This window comes from Periplaneta americana, chromosome 11 (genome assembly GCF_040183065.1).
Source record: "Periplaneta americana isolate PAMFEO1 chromosome 11, P.americana_PAMFEO1_priV1, whole genome shotgun sequence".
Lineage (NCBI taxonomy): Eukaryota > Metazoa > Arthropoda > Insecta > Blattodea > Blattidae > Periplaneta > Periplaneta americana.
This window is the reverse complement of record NC_091127.1, coordinates 171,159,546-171,182,029: the sequence shown is the minus strand read 5'-3', so window position 1 is coordinate 171,182,029 and position 22,484 is coordinate 171,159,546. Positions and strand designations below refer to the sequence as shown.

General features: G+C 35.1%; 1 protein-coding gene across 1 annotated transcript in view; it reads left to right on the top strand.

Annotated features, from left to right (window-relative positions):
* The window catches only part of Liprin-alpha (PTPRF interacting protein alpha), a 258,468-nt gene that overhangs the window by 161,510 nt on the left and 74,474 nt on the right, over positions 1–22,484 (top strand). Inside the window, exons 13-15 of the mRNA XM_069838691.1 lie at positions 160–295; positions 3,562–3,779; positions 5,938–6,130. Of these exons, the coding sequence (XP_069694792.1) occupies positions 160–295; positions 3,562–3,779; positions 5,938–6,130 (547 nt within the window). The remainder of the gene's footprint in view (positions 1–159; positions 296–3,561; positions 3,780–5,937; positions 6,131–22,484) is intronic.

The following is a 22,484-nucleotide window of genomic DNA, read 5'->3' as shown; positions in this document are numbered from 1 at the left end:
ACATTTTTCCCAGGCTATCCATCACCCAGTACCCACCAAGGTCATAACAGTCCAATGACCTCTCTGGCCCTGGACTACTACTCCTAGTATATTTTATTTTTATTCTTCAGTGAAACGTATCTTTACTCTTTTTCTGTTACAAAGTGTTTTGATTTACAGGAGCCTATCTCCAAGTGCCGTGGCAGATCCTAGCAGTTTTGTTCGGAGCTCAAGCCATACAAGTTTTGACACTCACTCTTTGCCTCGTCGGCCGCAAAAAGGCAGAGTGTCAGCCTTGGAGGATGACCCCACTAAGGTACTGTAATTTTTCCATTGAATTATTCTACTACAAGCTGGGGGACTAGTGACTGGCCGCGTTTTTTTAATTGATCATCAAACTGTACAGTATCGACGTAAATTCAACATGTAGCTCATAGTAATACAATTAAAACTAGTCCTCGTGTTGTGGTATATAATAACATGCATAGTAATCAAGATTTAGAATGTTGGAAAGCTAGTTAAATAAAATCGTCATAAATTCAATATTAATTTAGAGTCTAGTTAACATTTCTGTTTCTTTAAATGAAACTCATAGTCCTTTTTCACAATTGTAATTATTGCATAATGCTAATGTTATAAAAACGTTAATAATTGAATATTAAATAAAAGAAATAAAAATAAAATATGTATAAATAGGTTACATAAATTTAATTGCTAAATTTTTAAATACATCTTTGTAACTTTATGAACGAAAGACAAAATATAGCCTATTAACATTTTTTATCCTCATGGGGATTTAACGCATATCATAGCCAATAGACCACAAGATGCAGATGGAATCATTCAATCAGAAAAGCTCTATCGAAGCTATTAGTTAAAGTAAAATTGGTATTGTCACTTCGAAGTAATTTAACCTCTTTATTTGATTATATTATCATTTAAATGTATATTGTTGTTCTATAGTGAGGGACTTTAATAGCACAAGTCCTTTTATCAAAGTCAAAATCTCGTCGAGCATAAACACAAACTGCTGAGTACTATCAACAACAAATGCATAATAAAAAACGGGTCACAGTTTTGGGTAGGTTAGTAAATTTCCATACTAATAACACACAATGTGGACAAAATGTTACGACAGCAAGTGGACCAAAACTAATGTCACGTGAAAATACAAACTTTAAAAAAAAAAAAAAAAAATCATGCAATAAGCAGGGACCGAACACAGTAGTCGATCTATGAGCCTACAGTCAACCATTTCAAGCTGAAATATGCCTTAATTCACGTTGAGGTATTCGGCTTGCTCATAGGTGCTCGAGGGACTATACCGGTACCAGCTTTTTTCGAAGAATTTCGACGGAAATTTGTTCTGCCAACATCTTTGAGGGATGACATTGTGATAATTGTATTAAAAAAATCTTGCCAAATCCTAATTAATCACATGGTGCCACATTAATAGCAATTGTAATGTTTCACGCCCTTTTCTTTGTTTCCCTTTTTTTTTTTTTTAATTTAATACCTATGTTTACATGTGTATAATAATTTTTTTGAGGATATACTGAGTCCGTAAGGGCTACCCTCAATGGGGGGCAGTTTAGTATTATTGTTGTGTAGAACAGAGAAGTTTGTGTTCCATAGCTAGTGAAACATTTTACCAATGAGTTACCACATACTTCAGCATTAAGCCTTTGCCAATGTCCTTCCCACATATATGCACTGTGAAAATCGCGGGCATCTGGAAACTTATTTCTTGTTAAATTCGTGTATTTGGAAGTTCTGTAAGTTACATCATTACCCAAATTAGAGATAGATAATGGCGGAATAGGGTTAGGTTCGTTCTAAAGATGTGGGAGGGAAAACAATGAGTGGAATCATAAAGATAGTATACCCTGGGTAATGTAAAATTTCGGAACAGCTGTACTGCATGGTTGCTGTGAAGACGTTTCTTAGCCAGCCAATTTTCTTTCCATGAGTGTACAGTATAAAATGCTGCTAACTATAATGGTTCAGTAATGAATAGCTGAATTCGCTGTCCTGATGATGCAGGTGTTGAAATAGTTTGTTCAGCTCTGTTACATAAACGGAGTTAAATACAATAACTTCCATGCTGGTTTGTTCAGACCTCTAAAAGGATAAATCGTAAAACAGCGAACGCCAGTAGGGGAAGTTATCCCCACCCTTGCCACTCGGCACCTCGCTCGCCTGCTCTCTCTCTCTCTCTATACTATCTGCCCCGCTTCAGTGGATCACTGCCTACCGCCTCGCATGTATTTCATATTTTACAACGCAATACGATATAACCAAATTAATGTGCATTAGACAACAACCACATGTAATGTGCATTCGACACTACGTCTTTTCCTCGAACTAACACATACTTTGAATAAAACAACAATGGTGGATCACTGCCTACCGCCTCGCATGTATTTCATATTTTACAACACAATACAACCAAATTAATGTGCATTAGACAACAACCACACTACGTCTTTTCCTCGAACTAACACTTTGAATAAAACAACACTGGTGGATCACTGCCTACCGCCTCGCATGTATTTCATATTTTACAACACAACACAATACGATACAACCAAATTAATGTGCATTAGACAACAACCACACTACGTCTTTTCCTCGAACTAACACATACTTTGAATAAAACAACACTGGTGGATCACTGCCTACCGCCTCGCATGTATTTCATATTTTACAACACAATACGATACAACCAAATTAATGTGCATTAGACAACAACCACACTACGTCTTTTCCTCGAACTAACACATACTTTGAATAAAACAACACTGGTGGATCACTGCCTACTGCCTCGCACTGTCCTCGAAGTAACACAATAGTCACCAGAGCCTCGTTTGCTGTAATCAGGACCTGCCAAGTGATGGCTCATCACGACACGTCATTCCGTCTGTACTCGAAGCTGGACACGGACCAATGAAGCTCTACCAGCGCGCGTTAACACTTATGCCATCCCCGCAGTCAACCTCTACCAAGCTAAATTCACAAGCCCGCCACTTTCTACCCACGCTATTCGGTCATTGTCCCCTGCGCCACATTGCATTTCTGCAATACATTATGGCAGTTCCCTTGAACATAAAATAGATTCATTTTCCCTACTACCGCCAACTCTCCTCGATAGCCAAGAGGTGTAAAGCGAGACCAAAAAGCGTGCGTGCATTTCGTTAGGAAGATCGACGGATCAAATACTACCCTCTGCAAAGTCATAAGAAAAAAAAAAAAAGAGAGACATGAAGCAAGGAAGAGAGAAGGAGAGGCTGGAGAGAGAGAGACAGACAGACAGAACGAAGTTCCTCTTTTGCTTCGTAGATGCCGCATTCACTCTTTTTGTTCCACTTTCCTCCAATAGATGTCACCCCACCCTAAACCCCTATTTCCACTCTTTCCCGCTAGAGTGTGTGGTGAGCTTTTAGGGGAAAAGTGGAAAGGGGTCGTGGGCGGAGCTTAGCGTTCGCTGTTTTACGATTTGCCCCTTTAAAATGTGTTGCATAAACGAAGTTAAATACAGTAACTTCCAAGCTGGTTTGTTCAGAGCCCTACAATGTGTTGCAGATACGCACGCTGGGAGAACAGGAGTGGGAGAAGATGCAACAGGCACATGTTTTGGCCAATGTTCAGCAAGCATTTGATGTATCAAGTGATGCTGAAGGTGAAGATAATGAAAGCATATTCAGTGCAGCAGAGATGCTTTCACCCTCTGGTCATACAGATGCCCAGACTTTGGCCATGATGCTTCAAGAGCAGCTGGATGCCATCAACAACGAGATAAGGTGACAATAATTATGTCTGCGATACATAAATGTGAACTTAATAGTTTGTGTAGTTTTCTGCTGTAGATTAGTGGTATCATTTGTGGCTTTAAGTGATACAGACTTAAGTTCCGTTGCATATAATAAAACATATATTTTTTATCTTGCTTTGTTTTATATTGTCTCAAGGATCTGTCTTGCGTCATAGCGACCTTATTTTCATTAATTATTTTAATTAATGTATTTGTTTTGTTTTATTTGTTTCTTTCTTTGTTTGTATTACTTCTTTTTAATTGGGTTATTTTACAATGCTTTATCAATAACTAAAATGCTCTCTCAATTAATATCACTCAATAAAAGAATTGTATTCCAATGGATATCATCCCATTGTGGAATCCTGAGAAACGAGAATGCGGATGCTTTAGCAAAGAAGGGCAGCACTGCTACTTACAGACCTGTTACTAAATCTACGTATTACTCTGTGAAGAGATTTATTAAATCTACATACTTAGACTTCAACAAACAAAATTTGATAACTCAATCCCAAGGGAAAAAATGGAACTCTCTGCATCAAAATCCACAGTTAATTCCCGATTTACCACGAAAATCGTCTGTAGCTGCATTTAGATTGGCAACAGGCCATGATTGTTTGGCCAAACACCTGCATAGAATTGGAATATATCAGTCCCCTAACTGCCCATTATGCAACTCAAACCAAGAAATGGATTCGGAACACCTCAAAATCTGTGCTTCAGTGGCTGGCCATGATAATATCTTTGAAAAATATTGGAGTGCAAGAGGTCAAATGACTTTATTGTCAAACGCCTGGCATTAGAAAACAACAACAACAACTTTTTTTTAATGCTTATATTGTTGTAGCAATGTAGGCATAGAGTTTACTAAAAAAACCTGACTCATACAAAGGCTGGATAAAAAGTAATGTCAACACTGCTGTCATGTGACGATGGTGCGTTCGAGGGCTGCCAGTTGTGTGGACATGAACAAGACTGTTAGATGAGTTAGTGCAGCCAGTTTTGACAGTACTCTGTCAATCTACTGCAGTGCGTAGAACGTTGACTTTCATAGGGATAGTGCGAGCGCCCTAAGACCACATTTACATAACTAGAGCAATGTTCCTGGATCAAAATTGAAATGGCACGAGGTCGTAGTGCACAAGAATGTTTTCAGGGACTGTGTGAAGCATATAGCAATACAGCGTTGTCATATCGCACAATGGCATGATGGGTTAAAGCGTTACAGGAAGACCCTGTTGGACCGGTACCAAAGGGAAGATGACGACTTTCTTGGTTGAATCGTCGCTATGGACGAAACCTGGACTCACTCGTATGAACCAAACTTAAAACGCCAATCAAATGAATGGAAGCATCCCGGTTCTCCTCGTCCAAAGAAAGTGCGCCCTACACAAACTGCTGTGAACGTGATGTTCATTGTGGCGTATGACATTGATGGGGTAATACTGCACCATGCTGTACCTCCAAGGCAGACAGTAAACATGGACTACTACTGCAGGTTTCTGCAGCACCACCTTCGTCCAGCCCTCAGGAGAAAATGACGACACTTGGTGGTACAGGATCCCATCATTCTTCATGATAATGCAAGGAGTCACACCGCTGCTGCTGTCAAGGACCTCTTGCGCCGCTGACAATGGGAGATTCTGGAACTTCCACCATACTCACCCAATATGAGTCCATGCGATTACGATCTTTTCACCAAAGTGAAAGAACCACTGCAAGGGAATCGGTACAATACCAGAGATGAACTTTTCCATGCTATAGGACTGTCAATACGGAACATCGACAAAGATGGACGCGCTGATGGTGTACGACGCCTTCCAAACATTTGGCAAAAGATAATAAATAAGGGGGGGCGAATATATAGAAGGTAAGTAAATGTTGTATCCCTGTGAATAAAGCCATGTCAGAAATATCGAACTGTTGCCATTACTTTTTATCTAGCCCTAGTATTTATGTATCATTTTTATTCAATATGTCTACAAAAATAAGCTTTGTGAGTGTCAGTGTAACTTCTTAAATCGTTCCATAGATTTTCTTTTGGTACTGGTATGCGACATATTTATTTTTTGTAATCTGGAGAGTTTACAGATTGTCAGATTTCAGACACATTTATAAATTAACCAGATACTCTTTCTCATCCACAGGCTAATACAGGAAGAGAAGCAAAGTACAGAAGCAAGAGCAGAAGAACTGGAGTCTCGAGTTGGCAGTTTGGAGCACATGAACCTGCTGGTACGGGGCAGAAGCTTCGAACGGTCATCTCCACCCCTCAGTGGCCGCTCCACTCCCAAATCACACCATTCCCCTCAGAGAGATTACCTTCACAAGTACCATACTGTAAGTAGCCAACTTTCAGCTCTGTTCCTACAAGCTGCTGCTTTGAACTCCCCTCCCCTCAGACCCCAAATTGACTTGGTATCGTTTCACCTTCCAATATGCACTAACTGCACTTTTATTCTTATCAGTGTTGGTAATGCTGGTGTGATTTGATTGATTGAATGTGTTCATACTTGAATCACCAATGTGCCTTACTAATGTAAAATACTCACATACATACAGAATTAGTTACAGTAGAAGGGTGGAATTCTAAACTGTATCACAAATGTGTTCACAGGAAAGAATAATGTTATTGGTATGCATACAAGGAATTTTTACAAATTAAACCAAACCCTTTAACTCTATTAAATATAGAATATAATCTAAATTTAACAGGAGAAATACTGAAATCAGAAGTAAACACTGAAATAATGAAACAATTGTCTTTAGAGGCAATTAATATTAGGTACCCTCCACAAAACTGGCTTCATTTATACACCGACAGATCCTTGATCTCTAGAGAACAAGGTGCCGGTGCAAGTGTTACGTGCTGTCTCTTCTCACTTTATAGATCTCTCGGATATGGAACAACAAGTTTTGATGGAGAAATCGTTGCAATAAGTGAAAGTCTCAGAAATCTTCTATGCCACATCAATAAATTTAAGAATGCAGTTATATTGTCAGACTCCAAAGCAGCTATTCTATCAATAGTCTCTAAACATACACCTTCATCTCAAACAGCAGAAATAACTAAAATTCTCTCTCAATTAATATCACTCAATAAAAGAATTGTATTCCAGTGGATACCATCCCATTGTGGAATCCTGGGAAACAAGAATGCGGATGCTTTCGCAAAGGGCAGCACTGCTACTTACAGACCTGTTACTAAATCTACGTATTACTCTGTGAAAAGATTTATTAAATCTACATACTTAGACTTCAACAAACAAAATTTGATAACACAATCTCAAGGGAAAAAATGGAACTCTCTGCATCATAATCCACAGTTAATTCCCGATTTACCACGAAAATCGTCTGTAGCTGCATTTAGATTGGCAACAGGCCATGACTGTTTGGCCAAACACCTGCATAGAATTGGAATATATCAGTCCCCTAACTGCCCATTGTGCAACTCAAACCAAGAAATGGATTCGGAACATCTCAAAATCTGTGCTTCAGTGGCTGACCATGATAATATCTTTGAAAAATATTGGAGTGCAAGAGGTCAAATGACTTTATTGTCAAACGCCTGGCATTAGAAAACAACAACAACAATTCTATTTTAATTTTGAAATGTAATGTGGTTTTGCCTTTGGCTCGTAAGTGTAATATACTGGCCTTTCTTTTTGTGGTTTTTCGATTTTTTTTTATTTTTCTTAAAGTAACAACAGAATTGGTGCTGGTTTTCTGCCTCCTTTAAGGTTACGTCATTTCAAATAAAGAGATTTTTTTTTTTTTGCACGATAGTGTGTTTTCTCGTCATTACAGCAAATTGCCACCACGATTGAAAGTTTATTTTACTGAATTCAGAGTTGCCAATCTAGATATGTTGAAATATTACAAATAACTGCTCTAGAGTTGTAATGAAAACCACTGCCTTCTATGTATGCTACAATCCTGCATTGCATGTAAAATTCATATGCAAAAGGCAGTGTTAATTTACATACATTATACGAAACATATCACTGCATTTGAAATGTACTGAATTTTACTTAAACAATTCAAACTTCACTTACCAAAAAGAAATAAAAATTATTCCACGAAATATTACAAGTACCGGAATCATTTTTACTCCTTCACATTGAAGTTGATGGTGAAGTTTGTACATTGGCCAGACTGCTGATCTTCAGTCAACTGTTCATAGTGTAATGTTTATTTTATTGTGCTTCCTCAAATTAGAGGCTGCCATTAGACAAAGCATACAAAACAATATAAATGATGAAAGATAACAGAGTAAGGAAAAAGTAAACAAGTACACAAACAAACAAACAAACAAACAATGGCAATTTACGGAATAAAAAAAAGTTACAAGTAAAGAAGCAATGAATGCTAATAAGAGAAAGAAAAAAGATAATGTTGCGTCAGTTTTTTCAGTACACTGAATTAGAGTCCATATAGGTGGTTTCGTAAAAGTTTGACTGACTCTCTAATACTGTATATTAAGATTTTTAAAAACATTATTTTCAAGATACAGTATTGTGCAGAAAATACTGTACAATACACATTTGTGAAGTGCATTACAAAATCTCAGAAATTGAACCTTCTATCGTAACATACTATTAAAAGCTGGAAAGGCCTAAAAGTTAGTGGAAAATCTATTGCTAAGCACAACTACAAGAAGCACAGCATTTTTCAGTTGCAGAATAGTGCTAGACTTCTGTCATCTTTTCAGAGGTGCCATATTTTACAGTCTTGATGATCCTGTACAACGAAATAGGACAAATTCTCAACAGAGACAATGTCATAACTTGTCAGTCTAGAAAAAAAAAAAAACAGCGAAACCATGAAATATTATATCTCTATTTGGAATGAAGAGAACTAATGTTGTAAGCTAGTTACGTAAGTCTCATCATCATTGGACGATAACAACAGACTTGAATCCAAAACTTGGAGATGTTCATCCTTCAAGAGTTTAAGTTTGAACAGTGACTCTTGCACCAATGCACAATGCCAAGGTATTGAGCCAAGTATAAGCTCTGAATGATTTTTTTTCTGCTCCACATGATGGATGTTTATCATATTAGAAAACATATGCAAGAAGATCTGAAGTCTATGGAAAATATCTGAGCTATGCCTCTGTGTTTAATGAAAAGCACACATCGTTGTTCTTGCTAGAGTTTTAAAACTCGTAGTATAGTTTAAGCTAAACCATTTCAGAAGATATCTTCTGCTTGTAATGGCCAACATTGGAGAATGAGTGCATTCGTTGCTTAGAAGTCCATTAGAGTGTGTCATATCATATGTGGAACAATAAAACAAAGTAATATGTGAGATAAAAAGATACTTGTGTACCGGTAACTGCTAGACATGACAGGGAAAAGATGTAGTTGACATCTTAGGACTACAGATTCACTTCCAAAAGAACGATTATGATGAGGATTATATATTTTTATTACAGTACTTGTTTGAGAAATAACGAATAATACAAACAAATTTCACAGTTTACTGTACCGGTATCTGAATATATTGCAAATCCAAAATAAATGTGTTATCAGTTTCACAAACTGAAATTCATGAAATGGAATTTTATTTTAAGCATATGAACAGAGGTAAAGAGAACTTTATAATTTCATTGTCACAAATTTGAGACATATTTACGCAATTCAAGCAAGGACGTCGTTAAAAATGTTCATAAGCTGGAACTCATTTGAAAACAAGGATCATTGGTATTGCCTATAATTTGACTGGTTAACTGGAAGCAAGTAAAGAGATATGTTTGGAAGTAAATCCCGAAAAGACAAAGTATATGATTATGTCTCGTGATGAGAATATTGTACGAAATGGAAATATAAAAATTGGAAATTTATCCTTTGAAGAAGTGGAGAAGTTCAAATATCTTGGCGCAACAGTAACAAATATAAATGATACTCTGGAGGAAATTAAACACAGAATAAATATGGGAAATGCCTGTTATTATTTGGTTGAGAAGCTTTTATCATCCAGTCTGCTGTGAAAAAATCTGAAAGTTAGATTTTATAAAACAGTTATATTACCGGTTGTTCTTTATGGTTGTGAAACTTGGACTCTCACTTTGAGAGAGGAACATAGGTTAAGGGTGTTTGAGAATAAGGTGCTTAGGAAAATATTTGGGGCTAAGAGGGATGAAGTTACAGGAGAATGGAGAAAGTTACACAACACAGAACTGCACGCATTGTATTCTTCACCTGACATAATTAGGAACATTAAATCCAGATGTTTGAGATGGGCAGGGCATGTAGCACGTATGGGCGAATCCAGAAATGCATATAGAGTGTTAGTTGGAAGGCCGGAGGGAAAAAGACCTTTGGGGAGGCCGAGATGTAGATGGGAAGATAATATTAAAATGGATTTGAGGGAGGTGGGATATGATGATAGATGACTGGATTAATCTTGCTCAGGATAGGGACCAATGGCGGGCTTATGTGAGGGCGGCAATGAACCTCCGGGTTCCTTAAAAGCCAGTAAGTAAGTAATATATTGTATGTTTAATACTGTACTAGAGTACTACATGTTTGTCTTGAGAGACATGCCGGTTTCCATTAATTTATATTTAGATATCGGTTAAATTAAATTTTTCATTCACAAAACAACCTTCTTTTATGATGAAGACAGGAAATCGAAACATTACAATATACAATAAATTGTGCACTGGCTTATAAGTAAGATACAATTTTTCAAGATAAAAATTGTAATCTAGACATAAAAACTCATCAAGCAACTAATATTACTCAGTACTACTGAGTTTCAATATGACAGGTGACTACAGTGCTGAACAGCCAAGCACTCAACGAACACAAGACAACTGGAGTTGTAAAAATTAGTTAAATAAACTCTGTAGTTAAATTGCGAACCAGATTTTATAAAGTACTGCAAGTAATTATAATGTAACTCAGTTCCGTGGCATTACAGTGAACAATTTTAGTTTGCATCACCTTAGCCGTGCCTTAAATTACTATTTTTAATGAAGAAAAACCAGAGCAATTATACAAGATGTATCTAAATTGGTGTCAAATATTTCGGGGACATGTTCCTAACACCAAAACATTACAAAAAGTTCATATGAACATTGGTCTCAAAATAATTTATTTCAGAGTTACAAGACAAAATTTAATGTTACAAACATTACTCGGAGTGGCTTCCTCCTGCTTCGATATGCCCCCTAAACCTGCGTTACATGCTCTGGCGTACTCTGTTGAAAATTCCTGGAGTGTTTCGTATTTCGTGAAATCCAGTTTGGATACGCTCTCAGAATATCAACATTAAGTACAGGAGTCGCACAAACCAGGGACTTTAAATGTGCCCAGACGAAGAAATCCATTGGATTCAAATCAGGCGATCGAGCAGGCCATGCAATGAATCCCGTTCACCAATACATCTTTGGGGAAATCGATCATTAAAAACATTACGAACTATCAGACTGAAATGAGCTGGAGCAGCATCGTGTTAAAACACATTCGTTGGATGACGTCCAGAAGCACATCTTCAATTAAATGATGCAAATCATTTCGTTCTATTCACTCACAGAATATATTTTCTTCTGATTTCTTCGCTCTACAAAATACAACAAACAAAAAACCATCAAACAATCAGCGGTCAATGAAGGGACAAATCCTTTAATAACTCCCTAAGGAATGGTTTTCAGACCCATGTTCTTATTAACTTTTTTAATTGTTTTGATGTTAGGAACACGTCCCCGAAATATTTGACACCAATTTAGGTACACCGTGTATAATCGTTGTGTAGGGCTATTCGTAAACTATCAAGATTTCTTCAGTAAAAGCTGTTTGTTGTATATTAAGTATTTAGTAATATATTGATTAAAATTTCTGTTATCCCTGAGGTGATTAATAAATTACATAACTTTCATCAACAGTATAATTTATTGAAAATTTTCAATTGTCTAATTTTCTAAGCAAAAATATTTGACTTGAGTTTCGTAGAATATATTTTCCTGTGAACACATTTGTGCTGCATGATTCATACTGTACTGTTTATCAAGAGAACTATATATAAATAGCCCTGATATAAATATCGTGTTAAGTTTTGACAGTGTCTTTACAATAAAATGTTCAGCATCAGTTATAACACAAACACGTTCTAACAATTACAGTGAATTTGGCACCCGATTCCTGTTTTTCTTTTTACTAAACATGCACTAATAACATGGCATATTGTTTTTCCTCTCCCAAACAGTGTGTTTTATTTAGTAGAAATGCAAGTTGCCGTATTACTTAACCTCAAAAAGTTATTCATTATTTTCTGTTTTGTGGTATGTAATTGATTTCAGTATTTCTGAAACATTCATTTTTATATCTTTAAGTTGTTATTCAATGGTTATGCAGCCCTATCATAAATATCATTTCAGTTACCGTAATTACGAATGTATCATTTATTGATAATGTATGATGATGTTCCATAATTTATTAAAGTAAAGAGTAAGTCAACTTATGTAAGTTAATTAGGTAAATGTAATGTGCGTAACTTATCTGATTAACTAATATGGAATAATAATAATGATAATAATAATAATAATAATAATAATAATAATAATAATAATAATAATTAGACTTCGTGGAATTGCCACGAGAATCGTAAGGTTTACTACGTACGCAGCATAGATTGTATGAGCAGGGAACGTGCAACGGATGGAGTATGCCTCTGATGTAAACACTGAGCAGTATACTGCGGTTACAATAAAACCTGTATCCTGCATTCAAGAAATATAATGAATGATCATTGAAGTAGGAAATGTCTAAACATGTAAATACACAATTATTTTGTAGTGAGATATATTAACTCTTAAAATTTAATGTAATATACTCACATTATCCTTGAATATGTGCATTGCAGTGAAGAGTTACGTACATTTTGTGCGACTGCAAAGTGAACCTCCTCCGATGGTCACTCAAACAGTTTTTATATTGGGAAAATGTACGTTCAACGTCACACAATGTAATAGGTGCATATTTCAAGAACGGAAAGTCACTACTTTTTAGTACACCAATTTCAGACGTCTTGTCGTGACCTGATAGTACATCATTTATAATACGAAGTTGTAAATAGGCAGAAATTTTAGCAATAATGTTTCTCAACTCACATTTCACTTTTTCTGAAATTAGTGAATTGTTATTTTGGATAACGGTTTGTGATACTTTATACACTATATTAAGGGCTTCTGAGAGTTTTAGTTTAGACGATTCTAATAGGATGACGCTTTTGGACACGATTTTAAAATTAGAATTAATGAACAGAATATTTTTCAATAACTTTTCAAAAGGCAATGATTTTACAGTTGCAACAGCGGAACTGTTTGTGCTATCCAGTGCATCAATTAACTCCATTATTTTGCCGTAATATTTTGCATAATAATTAACAGCATCCCACCACATTTTCCAACGGGTCAAGACTGGCTGCGGGGGTAAGGGTAATCCAGGGGCAATTGTTTGGAAGAGCAACACTCTCATTGTAGTATGTTTGATTGAATTCTTGTCTGCACTGAACAAATGTTAAGCTTTGACTATTCCAACCACAGTAATGCAAAAACTAGTGTTTACGTAGGTATACATTAGCTGTAGCTGCTCTATCTATTTGGACCGGTCACAACTTTTAACATGAACTGCTTATACTACTAGACCGGGAGGACGCTCACCTCCTCTATACTACTGTACATCGACAACCTGATTGCATGCTGCGTGTGGCAATTCAACGAATTCTAATAATAATAATAAATATTAATTATGTATTAGATATATAATTTTAAACAACTTATAACCTCGATAGGCTAGTGCAGTGATGTAATTTATTGCGCATATGTGTCAGACTGCATTTTGTGCTTGTAATTTGCATATGGAGCATCCTGCTAATTAGGAACGAGAATAAGAAGGGTTGAACATCACCATTGCATATAGTTATGATGGAGGCACTGCGAAAGGAAACAGTATCTTTCAATGTGCACACTTTCAACTTCCAGTGTTTCTTCTTCTGTCAGCTTCTCCGCTCCTCCTCCCCCTTTTATGTGGTAGCTATTAGAAGATTAACTCCGTATGTAGATGAAATTGGGGATCATCAGTGTGGTTTTAGGCGTAATAGATCGACAATTGATCAGATTTTTTGTATTCGACAGATATTGGAGAAAAAATGGGAGTATAAGGGTACAGTACATCAGTTATTCATGGATTTCAAAAAGGCATATGCCTCAGTCAAGAGAGAAGTTTTATATAACATTGTTATTGAATTTGGTATTCCCAAGAAACTAGTTTGATTAATTAAAATGTGTCTCAGTGAAACGTACAGCAGAGTTCGTATAGGTCAGTTTCTGTCTGATGCTTTTCCAATTCACTGCAGGCTAAAGCAAGGAGATGCACTATCACCTTTACTTTTTAACTTTGCTCTAGAGTATGCCATTAGGAAAGTCCAGGATAACAGAGAGGGGTTTGGAATTGAACGGGTTACATCAGCTGCTTGTCTATGCGGATGACGTGAATATGTTACGAGAAAATCCACAAACGATTAGAGAAAACACGGAAATTTTACTTGAAGCAAGTAAAGCGATAGATTTGGAAGTGAACCCCGAAATACAAAGTATATGATTATGTCTCGTGACCAGAATATTGTACGAAATGGAAATATAAGAATTGGAGATTTATCTTTCGAAGAGGTGGAAAAATTCATATATCTTGGAGCAACAGTAACAACACTTGGAAGGACATTAAACGCAGAATAAATATGGGAAATGTTATTATTCGGTTGAGAAGCTTTTGTCATCTAGTCTGCTGTCAAAAATTTTGAAAGTTAGAATTTATAAAACAGTTATATTACGGGTTGTTCTGTATGGCTGTGAAACTTGGACTCTTACTTTGAGAGAGGGACAGAGATTAAGAGTGTTTGAGAATAAGGTTCTTAGGAAAATATTTGGGGCTAAGAGGGATGAAGTTACAGGAGAATGGAGTGCAGAACTGCATGCTTTGTATTCTTCACCTGACATAATTAGTAACATTAAATCCAGACGTTTGAGATGAGCAGGACATGTAGCACGTATGGTCAAATCCAGAAATGCATATAATGTGTTAGTTGGGCTGCCGGAGGGAAAAAGACCTTTGGGGAGGCCGAAACGTAGATGGGAAGATAATATTAAAATGGATTTGAGGGAGGTGGGATCTGATGACAGAGAGTGGATTAATCTTGCACAGGATAGGGATCAATGGCGGGCTTATGTGAGGGCAGCAATGAACCTCCGGGTTCCTTAAAAGCCATTTGTACGTAAGTAAGTAAGTAAGTAAGTAAGGTATTAGTTTACGTCATTTTCGGCGTTTCCTCTTCAAAATCTTCTAGAGCTCCTTCAGTGGAGCAGCGAAATCCGAAGTGAGACAAATGGCCAACAGGCTACTAGAACTTGGTATTTTATCCTATCCAGAGGAATATTGTGTTTTAGAATGTTTTGTCACATAAATGATTTCTGCTGCAGCAGTGGGAATAAATTTGAGACGTGGAAATTTCGTTACCAATTGCAGCACCTTCTGCACTATCTTGAATGTTTTCGGTTTTAAACAATATTGATATGGAAGCTATTAAAGTAATTTTCAATAGGATTTGGATCGTGTACTTGATCATTGGCTTTAATAAAATAAATATTTTCTTTCTTTGGATGTCGACTTGTTTTATTGTTAATAATAACCCAAATAGTATTAATTTTATTATTTGAATTTTGTATTTTTCTATATAAATGTATTCCTTTTGTCTCTTTTATAACTTTTGTAATTGTTACAACTTTTATTAATACGAATGTCCCTCACTGTAGAAAATTAATATATCTATTTTTTTTCTCCGTAGTGGAAGTCGAATGATGATTATTCTTAATAAAATTCCAGTTAGTCAAATGCCAGTTTCTGCTGCATTCGAGAGAAAATACGTTCAATTCAAGTGATATATTCCTATATTGTAAAATATATGCTGCCAGCATTTTTTATTTTGTATTGTCTAAGCTTTTTCTGTGCATTTTAAACAATAAAATGTTTGAATAAAATGTGCACACTCTTCAAACAGTAAAAATGGATGTACTGGAAAATTAAAACTTTAAAGTAACGTGTTATTAAACACATTTTTAGTATTCTTAAGATTAAATTATAATGAATGACGGAACAATATTGTAATTTGAGCAATGTGAGTGAGTTCCCAAGTGTTTCTGGAAAACTGAGATGCCAAGTCTCCACTAAAGAGAGATTTTGGTGTATAACAACACAAAAAGCTCATAAAAATTCATATAGTAAATTGAGGCCACTGCAGTAGTTCAAATAGGCAGTGTGTACGTTTTATTAAAAAATAGTTGCCTTGGCAGTGTACTGTTTGATTTTCGTTAGCAGGTTTTGAAGTAGATATTGGAATTACTGATACACTGTTTTTTGTAAACATGTTTGTACAATATGACACTTTCCTTCTTTCTTATCTCTTGTATGCTTTAGTCCAGGTTTCATCCTTTATAAAATTTCATAAACCAAGTAGTGCCATTGGAACTTACGGTTTGATATGATTTGCAAGCAGCAAAGTAATGCATTGCTTTTTAGACTAGTTCACTTATTTTATGTCTTTAATCATGCTTTATGCAGCTAATCAGTGATGTATGCAATGGAGGAGGAAAGGAACTGGCCACTCTAACCCATTATCTCCTGGCCTAGTTGCCTCATAAGTGGTGCTTTTTGGTGTCACTTATGAGGTTCAGACCTGTCTTCGGACTGCTAACTAAACAACAATAATGCTTTGGACTCAGTTTTTCCTGGAAGGTCCATTACGTCTCTAAACGGAATTTGAGGCACATAACCAAGAAGCTAGTATTTCTGTTGATAACTTGGAGATGGTAACGAGGTAAGAACCAACATGATGACGAATGGGGAAGTATACACATGATGATGGACATGGAAAGGGAAGCAATCTTAAACTGCAGAGTAAGAGGAATGCAAGTCTGCTAAGAAAGCTCTCGAATGGAGGATGAGTGGCACAAGGAGCATGGGAAAAGGAAAGAAGAAGAAGACCAAGGGGATAAAGCTATTCCTTGAGTCGAGATGTAAAAATGGAGGGAAGAAGTGATAGTAATAAGGATGTGTTTGAAAGAAGAAATTTAAAAGACTCTAATGCAGTGTCTGTTGGGGATATTGTTTTTAATAATAATAATAATAATAATAATAATAATAATTTTTTATCCAATGCCACCAGGTTGTCTTTTCGACATTTCTGGTCTTCTCTCCTGGCTGTGGCTTAGTTGTAACCCACTTCTGAGGTTGGGGCACCTGGAAGCCGGAGTTACATTACCCCGATGATGTGATAGGATGATTATGATAATGTGGTACCAGGAGAGGTCTTAAATCTAAACTTAACCTAAATTCCAGACCATGGACGAACACAGGAATAATCCCCAGACTATACATAATATATAACTGTCCCGTGAATACTCCAGAATTTAATGTATTAAACTCACTTAAATGGTTAAAAATATCATAAGCTTAAAAAGAAAGAGGAGAAGAAAACTCATGTAAGATAAAATGTACATACTGGTTTTAATTCATTAAAAATTTGTTGTGGTTTGCTGCAAGTAAAACTCAGAAAATGTAGGCCTAATTTTATTTTCAGAGCAGAAGTGGTGCAAGTCAAAAATGGGTAATGAGGGTTAAAGTAAACATTCTGTAAAATACAGCGCAAAGTAGCAGTTAATATTGAATTTATTTAAACTATTAGTAGTCAGTGAATAGCACGAAGGATATATTAATTGCTACTTTGCACTGTATTTTACAGAATTTCCACTTTAAACCTCATTACCCAATTCCGACTTACACCACTTCTGCTCTGAACGGCTCAAATAATCACTGGTAATGTAAAATCAGCACCAATAAGAGTCATGCAGATTATTACAGAAAAGATTGCTTTTTATATTAAATTTCAAAAGGCTCTTTTATTTCTTGAGAACTTAATACGTCTGCCACATGAATCTACACCAACACATCAGAAATTTATCGACACATTCTGGATTTATTCAAGAAGTGAATATTTTGCAAAAGGATTATAATAAGCCATGAATTCTTGAAAAAATTAACACCATAATCCCTACTTGAATGCAATATAACATTCAACTTTTGAAAAATATAAAGAAAAAAAAAAAAATAATAATAATAATAATAATAATAATAATAATAATAATAATAATAGTAATAATATTTATTTGTCAGAAACCAGTGTACAAGGCCTGGATATAACATCGTCAGGTTCGATAGTATACACATGCACACATACACTCTCACAAGCACAGACAAACTTAGCACAAATAAATATAGACAAGTAAACAAATAATTATAAGCAAATAAACATACATAGTCAAATAAACAAACACTGAGAAATAAACAAAACAAACACTGAGAGATAAACAGAGTATGCTGTAGGTTAACACATTTATATAAGGACAAAAGGTACAATTAAAATACAAAGAGACAAATTAAAATATAAAGAAAGGGTTACATTTCTAAAATACAATATTTATATCACACTCCATGAATTCACTCACTGAATAGAAAGGTCTGTTCAGCAACCATCTATGTATGCAGGACTTAAACCTATTTATTGGTAACTTTCTCGCCTCCAATGGTAGCTTATTAAATATATTTATGCCATTAAAAAAGCAGGTATTTGAGCTCACACTCAATCTGCACCTTGTGTAATCTAATTTATCTTTATTTCTAGTGTTGAAGGAATGTATATCTGATCTAGTCTGATAAAGATCTATGTTGGATCTAAGGAATATCAAGGTTCTGTAAATGAATAGATTGTAAACTGACATTACCTTGGGAATTTTAGAAGCATAATGGTAAAAAAAAAAAAAAATCGAGGAATTAATTCAAACATTAACTGAGCTGTGGGGGATAACGAAAATTGGTGAAAAATATGGTGGGAGAGACGAGAGTTGATGGTATAAGGAAGACAAGCGAGTGAAGAAAGTGCAAGCTACGAAGAAGGGCGGAGTGGACACTGAATTGAATGAGAAAGAGATCAGTGTTGATAACGACCTGTTTTACTAAGACAAAAAAAAAGAAACTAGTGAATAGTATTTTTCGAGTTAATGAGTGACCAATATTAGTGAACTAGTAAAAGATCAAGAAAAGAGTAGATAGAAAGATTAATATCAAGGCGTTAGAATAACGAAGATATGAATAGTAGGAATTATTGATTGTGCACATAAGTTATTATAGCGAATAGTGAACTGAATAACAAATCGGCTATAGAAGTGAACTGGTATAAAAGTAAGGTATATGTGAACTAGTGAATAAATAATGAATAACAAAAACAAGGTAGGATAAGTATTAATAAACAATGGACTGAGCAGCAAGATGGGAGATAGCTAGTGAGGTTAGGGTAGTTTCAATAAAGTATACAGTGAAACTTCCCAATAGCAGACACCGCCAGGGAAAAATTAAATGTCCGTTATTGAGAAGTGTCCGCTATTTAGAAAATCGTTAGAATGTATACAATACATTAAAATTTCTCATACATATTCAACACTATATTTTACAGTACAGTACAGTAGACAGTGAGATTGTTTACAGTATTCATCCAGAGAGAAATCGTACCAGTAAATGTTTTGTAAATGAAATAAACATCAGTCACTGTACCACTTCACCTTACACAAAGAAATCTAGAATTACATTCTCAGTGTATGATTTTAAAATAACATCCTTGTTTTTCAAAATTTCACTAACCTGAGTTTTTCCCACATTAAACTTTGTGGCCAGCTCACGAACACTTAATTTCTCCTTCTCACTATGCTTTACAATATCCACTTTCTCTTTTAGTGACAAACGTTTACGTTTTTGTGACATTTTTAATGTGACTGTACTTCCGAACACTCTACTTGACAAACTAAGAAAGTACGGACTGCTCATGTACAGTATCACAACTAACAACTGTGCTGCTTACCTTCAATAAATTACAAGAACGTTCAAATGCACGATAATGATTGTTGCAAAGAATTCCGTTTAATTTACAACCGTCTTTTTCTTCTTTTTTTTTTCTTTCACGCTGTCCGTTATTTGGAAGTTTTCATTGTTGTTGGGAGATACATTTCAGTGTACGCGTCCGTTATTGAGAATGTCCGCTATTTGGAAGAATTTTATCATAAGGGCCAATGTTATTTTGCAGGGGAATTTTAAAATGTCCGCTATTGGGAAGTGTCCGTTAAGGGAAGTTTCACTGTATTGCAAAGAAGTGTTGTTTGTAATGATTTTAATGGTGACACCATATATGTTAAAATATGTAAGAATTGCTTTGACGAAATATATATCATATCATATTGATAATTTAATTAGTTATATTTACAAAGGCTTTAATAAGATAACTGTATTTTAAATGTGAAATGAATATGCCTTATACAATACAAAACAAGATTACAAATTCAGAGGTGCCAATAAGGATTTAATAAAGAAACTTTTAGAACACAATAATGCATTTGAATCTAAGTTAATATGCATTGGGCGAGCAATTTAGCGATCTTTTAAAGCAATAGTGCAAGTTGTTTTTAATATCGAGAATGAGAATTACGAATCCCTTTTAACAGTTCCAGTATAATGGTACAAGAATGTGAAATGTCGTAACTTGTGTCTGTTGAAGTTCATTTTCTTCATTCACACTTGGACCTTTCTCCCAAAAATTAAGTGCAATCATTGATGAATAAAACTTTTTCCCAAAGACAGTCTCAGTGGAAAGACTGTGAATGTCGCTGGGATCCTGAGCAGACAGGGGATTATTGTTGATTTCTCAAAAGGGATAATGAGGGAATATCTACCGAAAGATCCATTTTTTGTATGAAATTGGATTAAAGCATTCCATTCAATGATTTTTTTATTAATATGAAAATGCTGTTAGAATTGTGTATTGAAATTCTGTTGTAGTATTTGGAAGTGCGTTGATTTCTATAGAAATCTATTAACTTTGTTTAAAAAAATATATATATGAAATGCTCTCAGTGACAAATAAAGTAAAGAATAATTACTGGTAAGAAGGTAAAATATTAATTAATTTCGTAAAGTATAATTTTAAATACAAAATACATTAGGATAAAATTAAATTATCTTTTTTGTTATTAAATGAAATAAAAATTCCTTGTGGTTGAAGTCTTAAAGCATTAAACTTTAACTTCGTATCTATGGTATTTTGCTTAAATACTGTTGAAGTTTAGCATGCTAATGCCCCTTGCATATATAATTTTTTTCCTTTCCACACACAGAGAAGTTGAAAATTCGTATTGATTACTAATGCATCTAAATTGTCACAACTGCGAATAAGATACTGTTACTCTGGTGAAGAAACAGCACTTTAGAAACAGAACATCGTATTAAATACTTGTAAAATAACGTTTAAATATTGACTAAATTTATGACTAAACAAGTAATGGAACCCCAAGTTGGTGGTAACAAGTTAGTTGGTGAGACATTATTTTTAGTAGCTTTATATTGCATTTTTTATGTATTTATGCTCGACCATGCCGAAATGTAGTAATTATACACCTGGTAGTAGCCCTTTAATGCACCTCATTAAAGTACACATATTCATTATAATTCAGTTGTTCAGCCAATGAGAAATCACCATTGTACCATTAGAAAACCGCAAGTATCGATTATTCTCGGATATGCAATCGAAAGACAATTAGCGAAAAGTCACGGAGGCTGGAAATCCAATACTGTCGGAGAAGGTTATGTTCTGTTACTATAATAATTAGCGTTAATTGTAAATAATAGCCAAATAAATTCAATTTGTCATCTCGTTTTTCAATTCTAAATCAATTTCCAGGTTATATCAAGACTAATGTTCATGTTATTCTCTAGATTATATCAAAGTCAAGGACATTCGTGCCTCGGAAAAAATCAATACTTTCGCGTCTGCGCACATCTCACAATTCAGGTCAGTTCCGCTCCTCACATAACCATAACATGAATACTTGTGAATAATTTCAAGTTAGAAATATGGTCGAGCATAAAAAGTCGTATGAAACTTGCCTATAATGGTAATTAAGACGCTCGTATGAAAATTATGAAACTCGCTTGCGCTCGTTTCATAAACAAACATACTCGCCTCTTAATTACTACCATTATAGGCTCGTTGCGTAATGTACTATTGTGTAATATATTAATTTACTTATATTGAAACATGGAAATAACAAACTATCAATTACCATGATCAATTTAAAATAAGTAAGTTGGCATTCCTGCTGTACCTTATCAAAGTAAAAGAGGTAAAATAGAAACATTAGATTTTCATGCCATTCTAGAACTTGTCTGTCAGCATTCTTATGTTAATGAATCTATAATATCGTTCATATTGTGTGTAATTTATGTACTTAAACTAATTGTAATGTTCGTGAAAGTTACAAGATAATACAATAGGACTGCATTACCATACAACTTCAACTATAATATTCGTAAAATATTATAAATTATTGTTCTGTACTTTAGTATTTGCTACGGTGCCTTGCAGTTCTAAATTTCTTGCTATTTGATGCCCTTTCTTTTCCTACAGTAACACCTATTTCTTTAAAATTACCTCTGGACGCAGAAAATATGTTCACTGGTGGTGTGTTCCATGCTTCTTTAGTTCTATTTCTTAGGGTTGAATTTGGGTGGAGCCCTGTACAAAGTATGTCTATTTT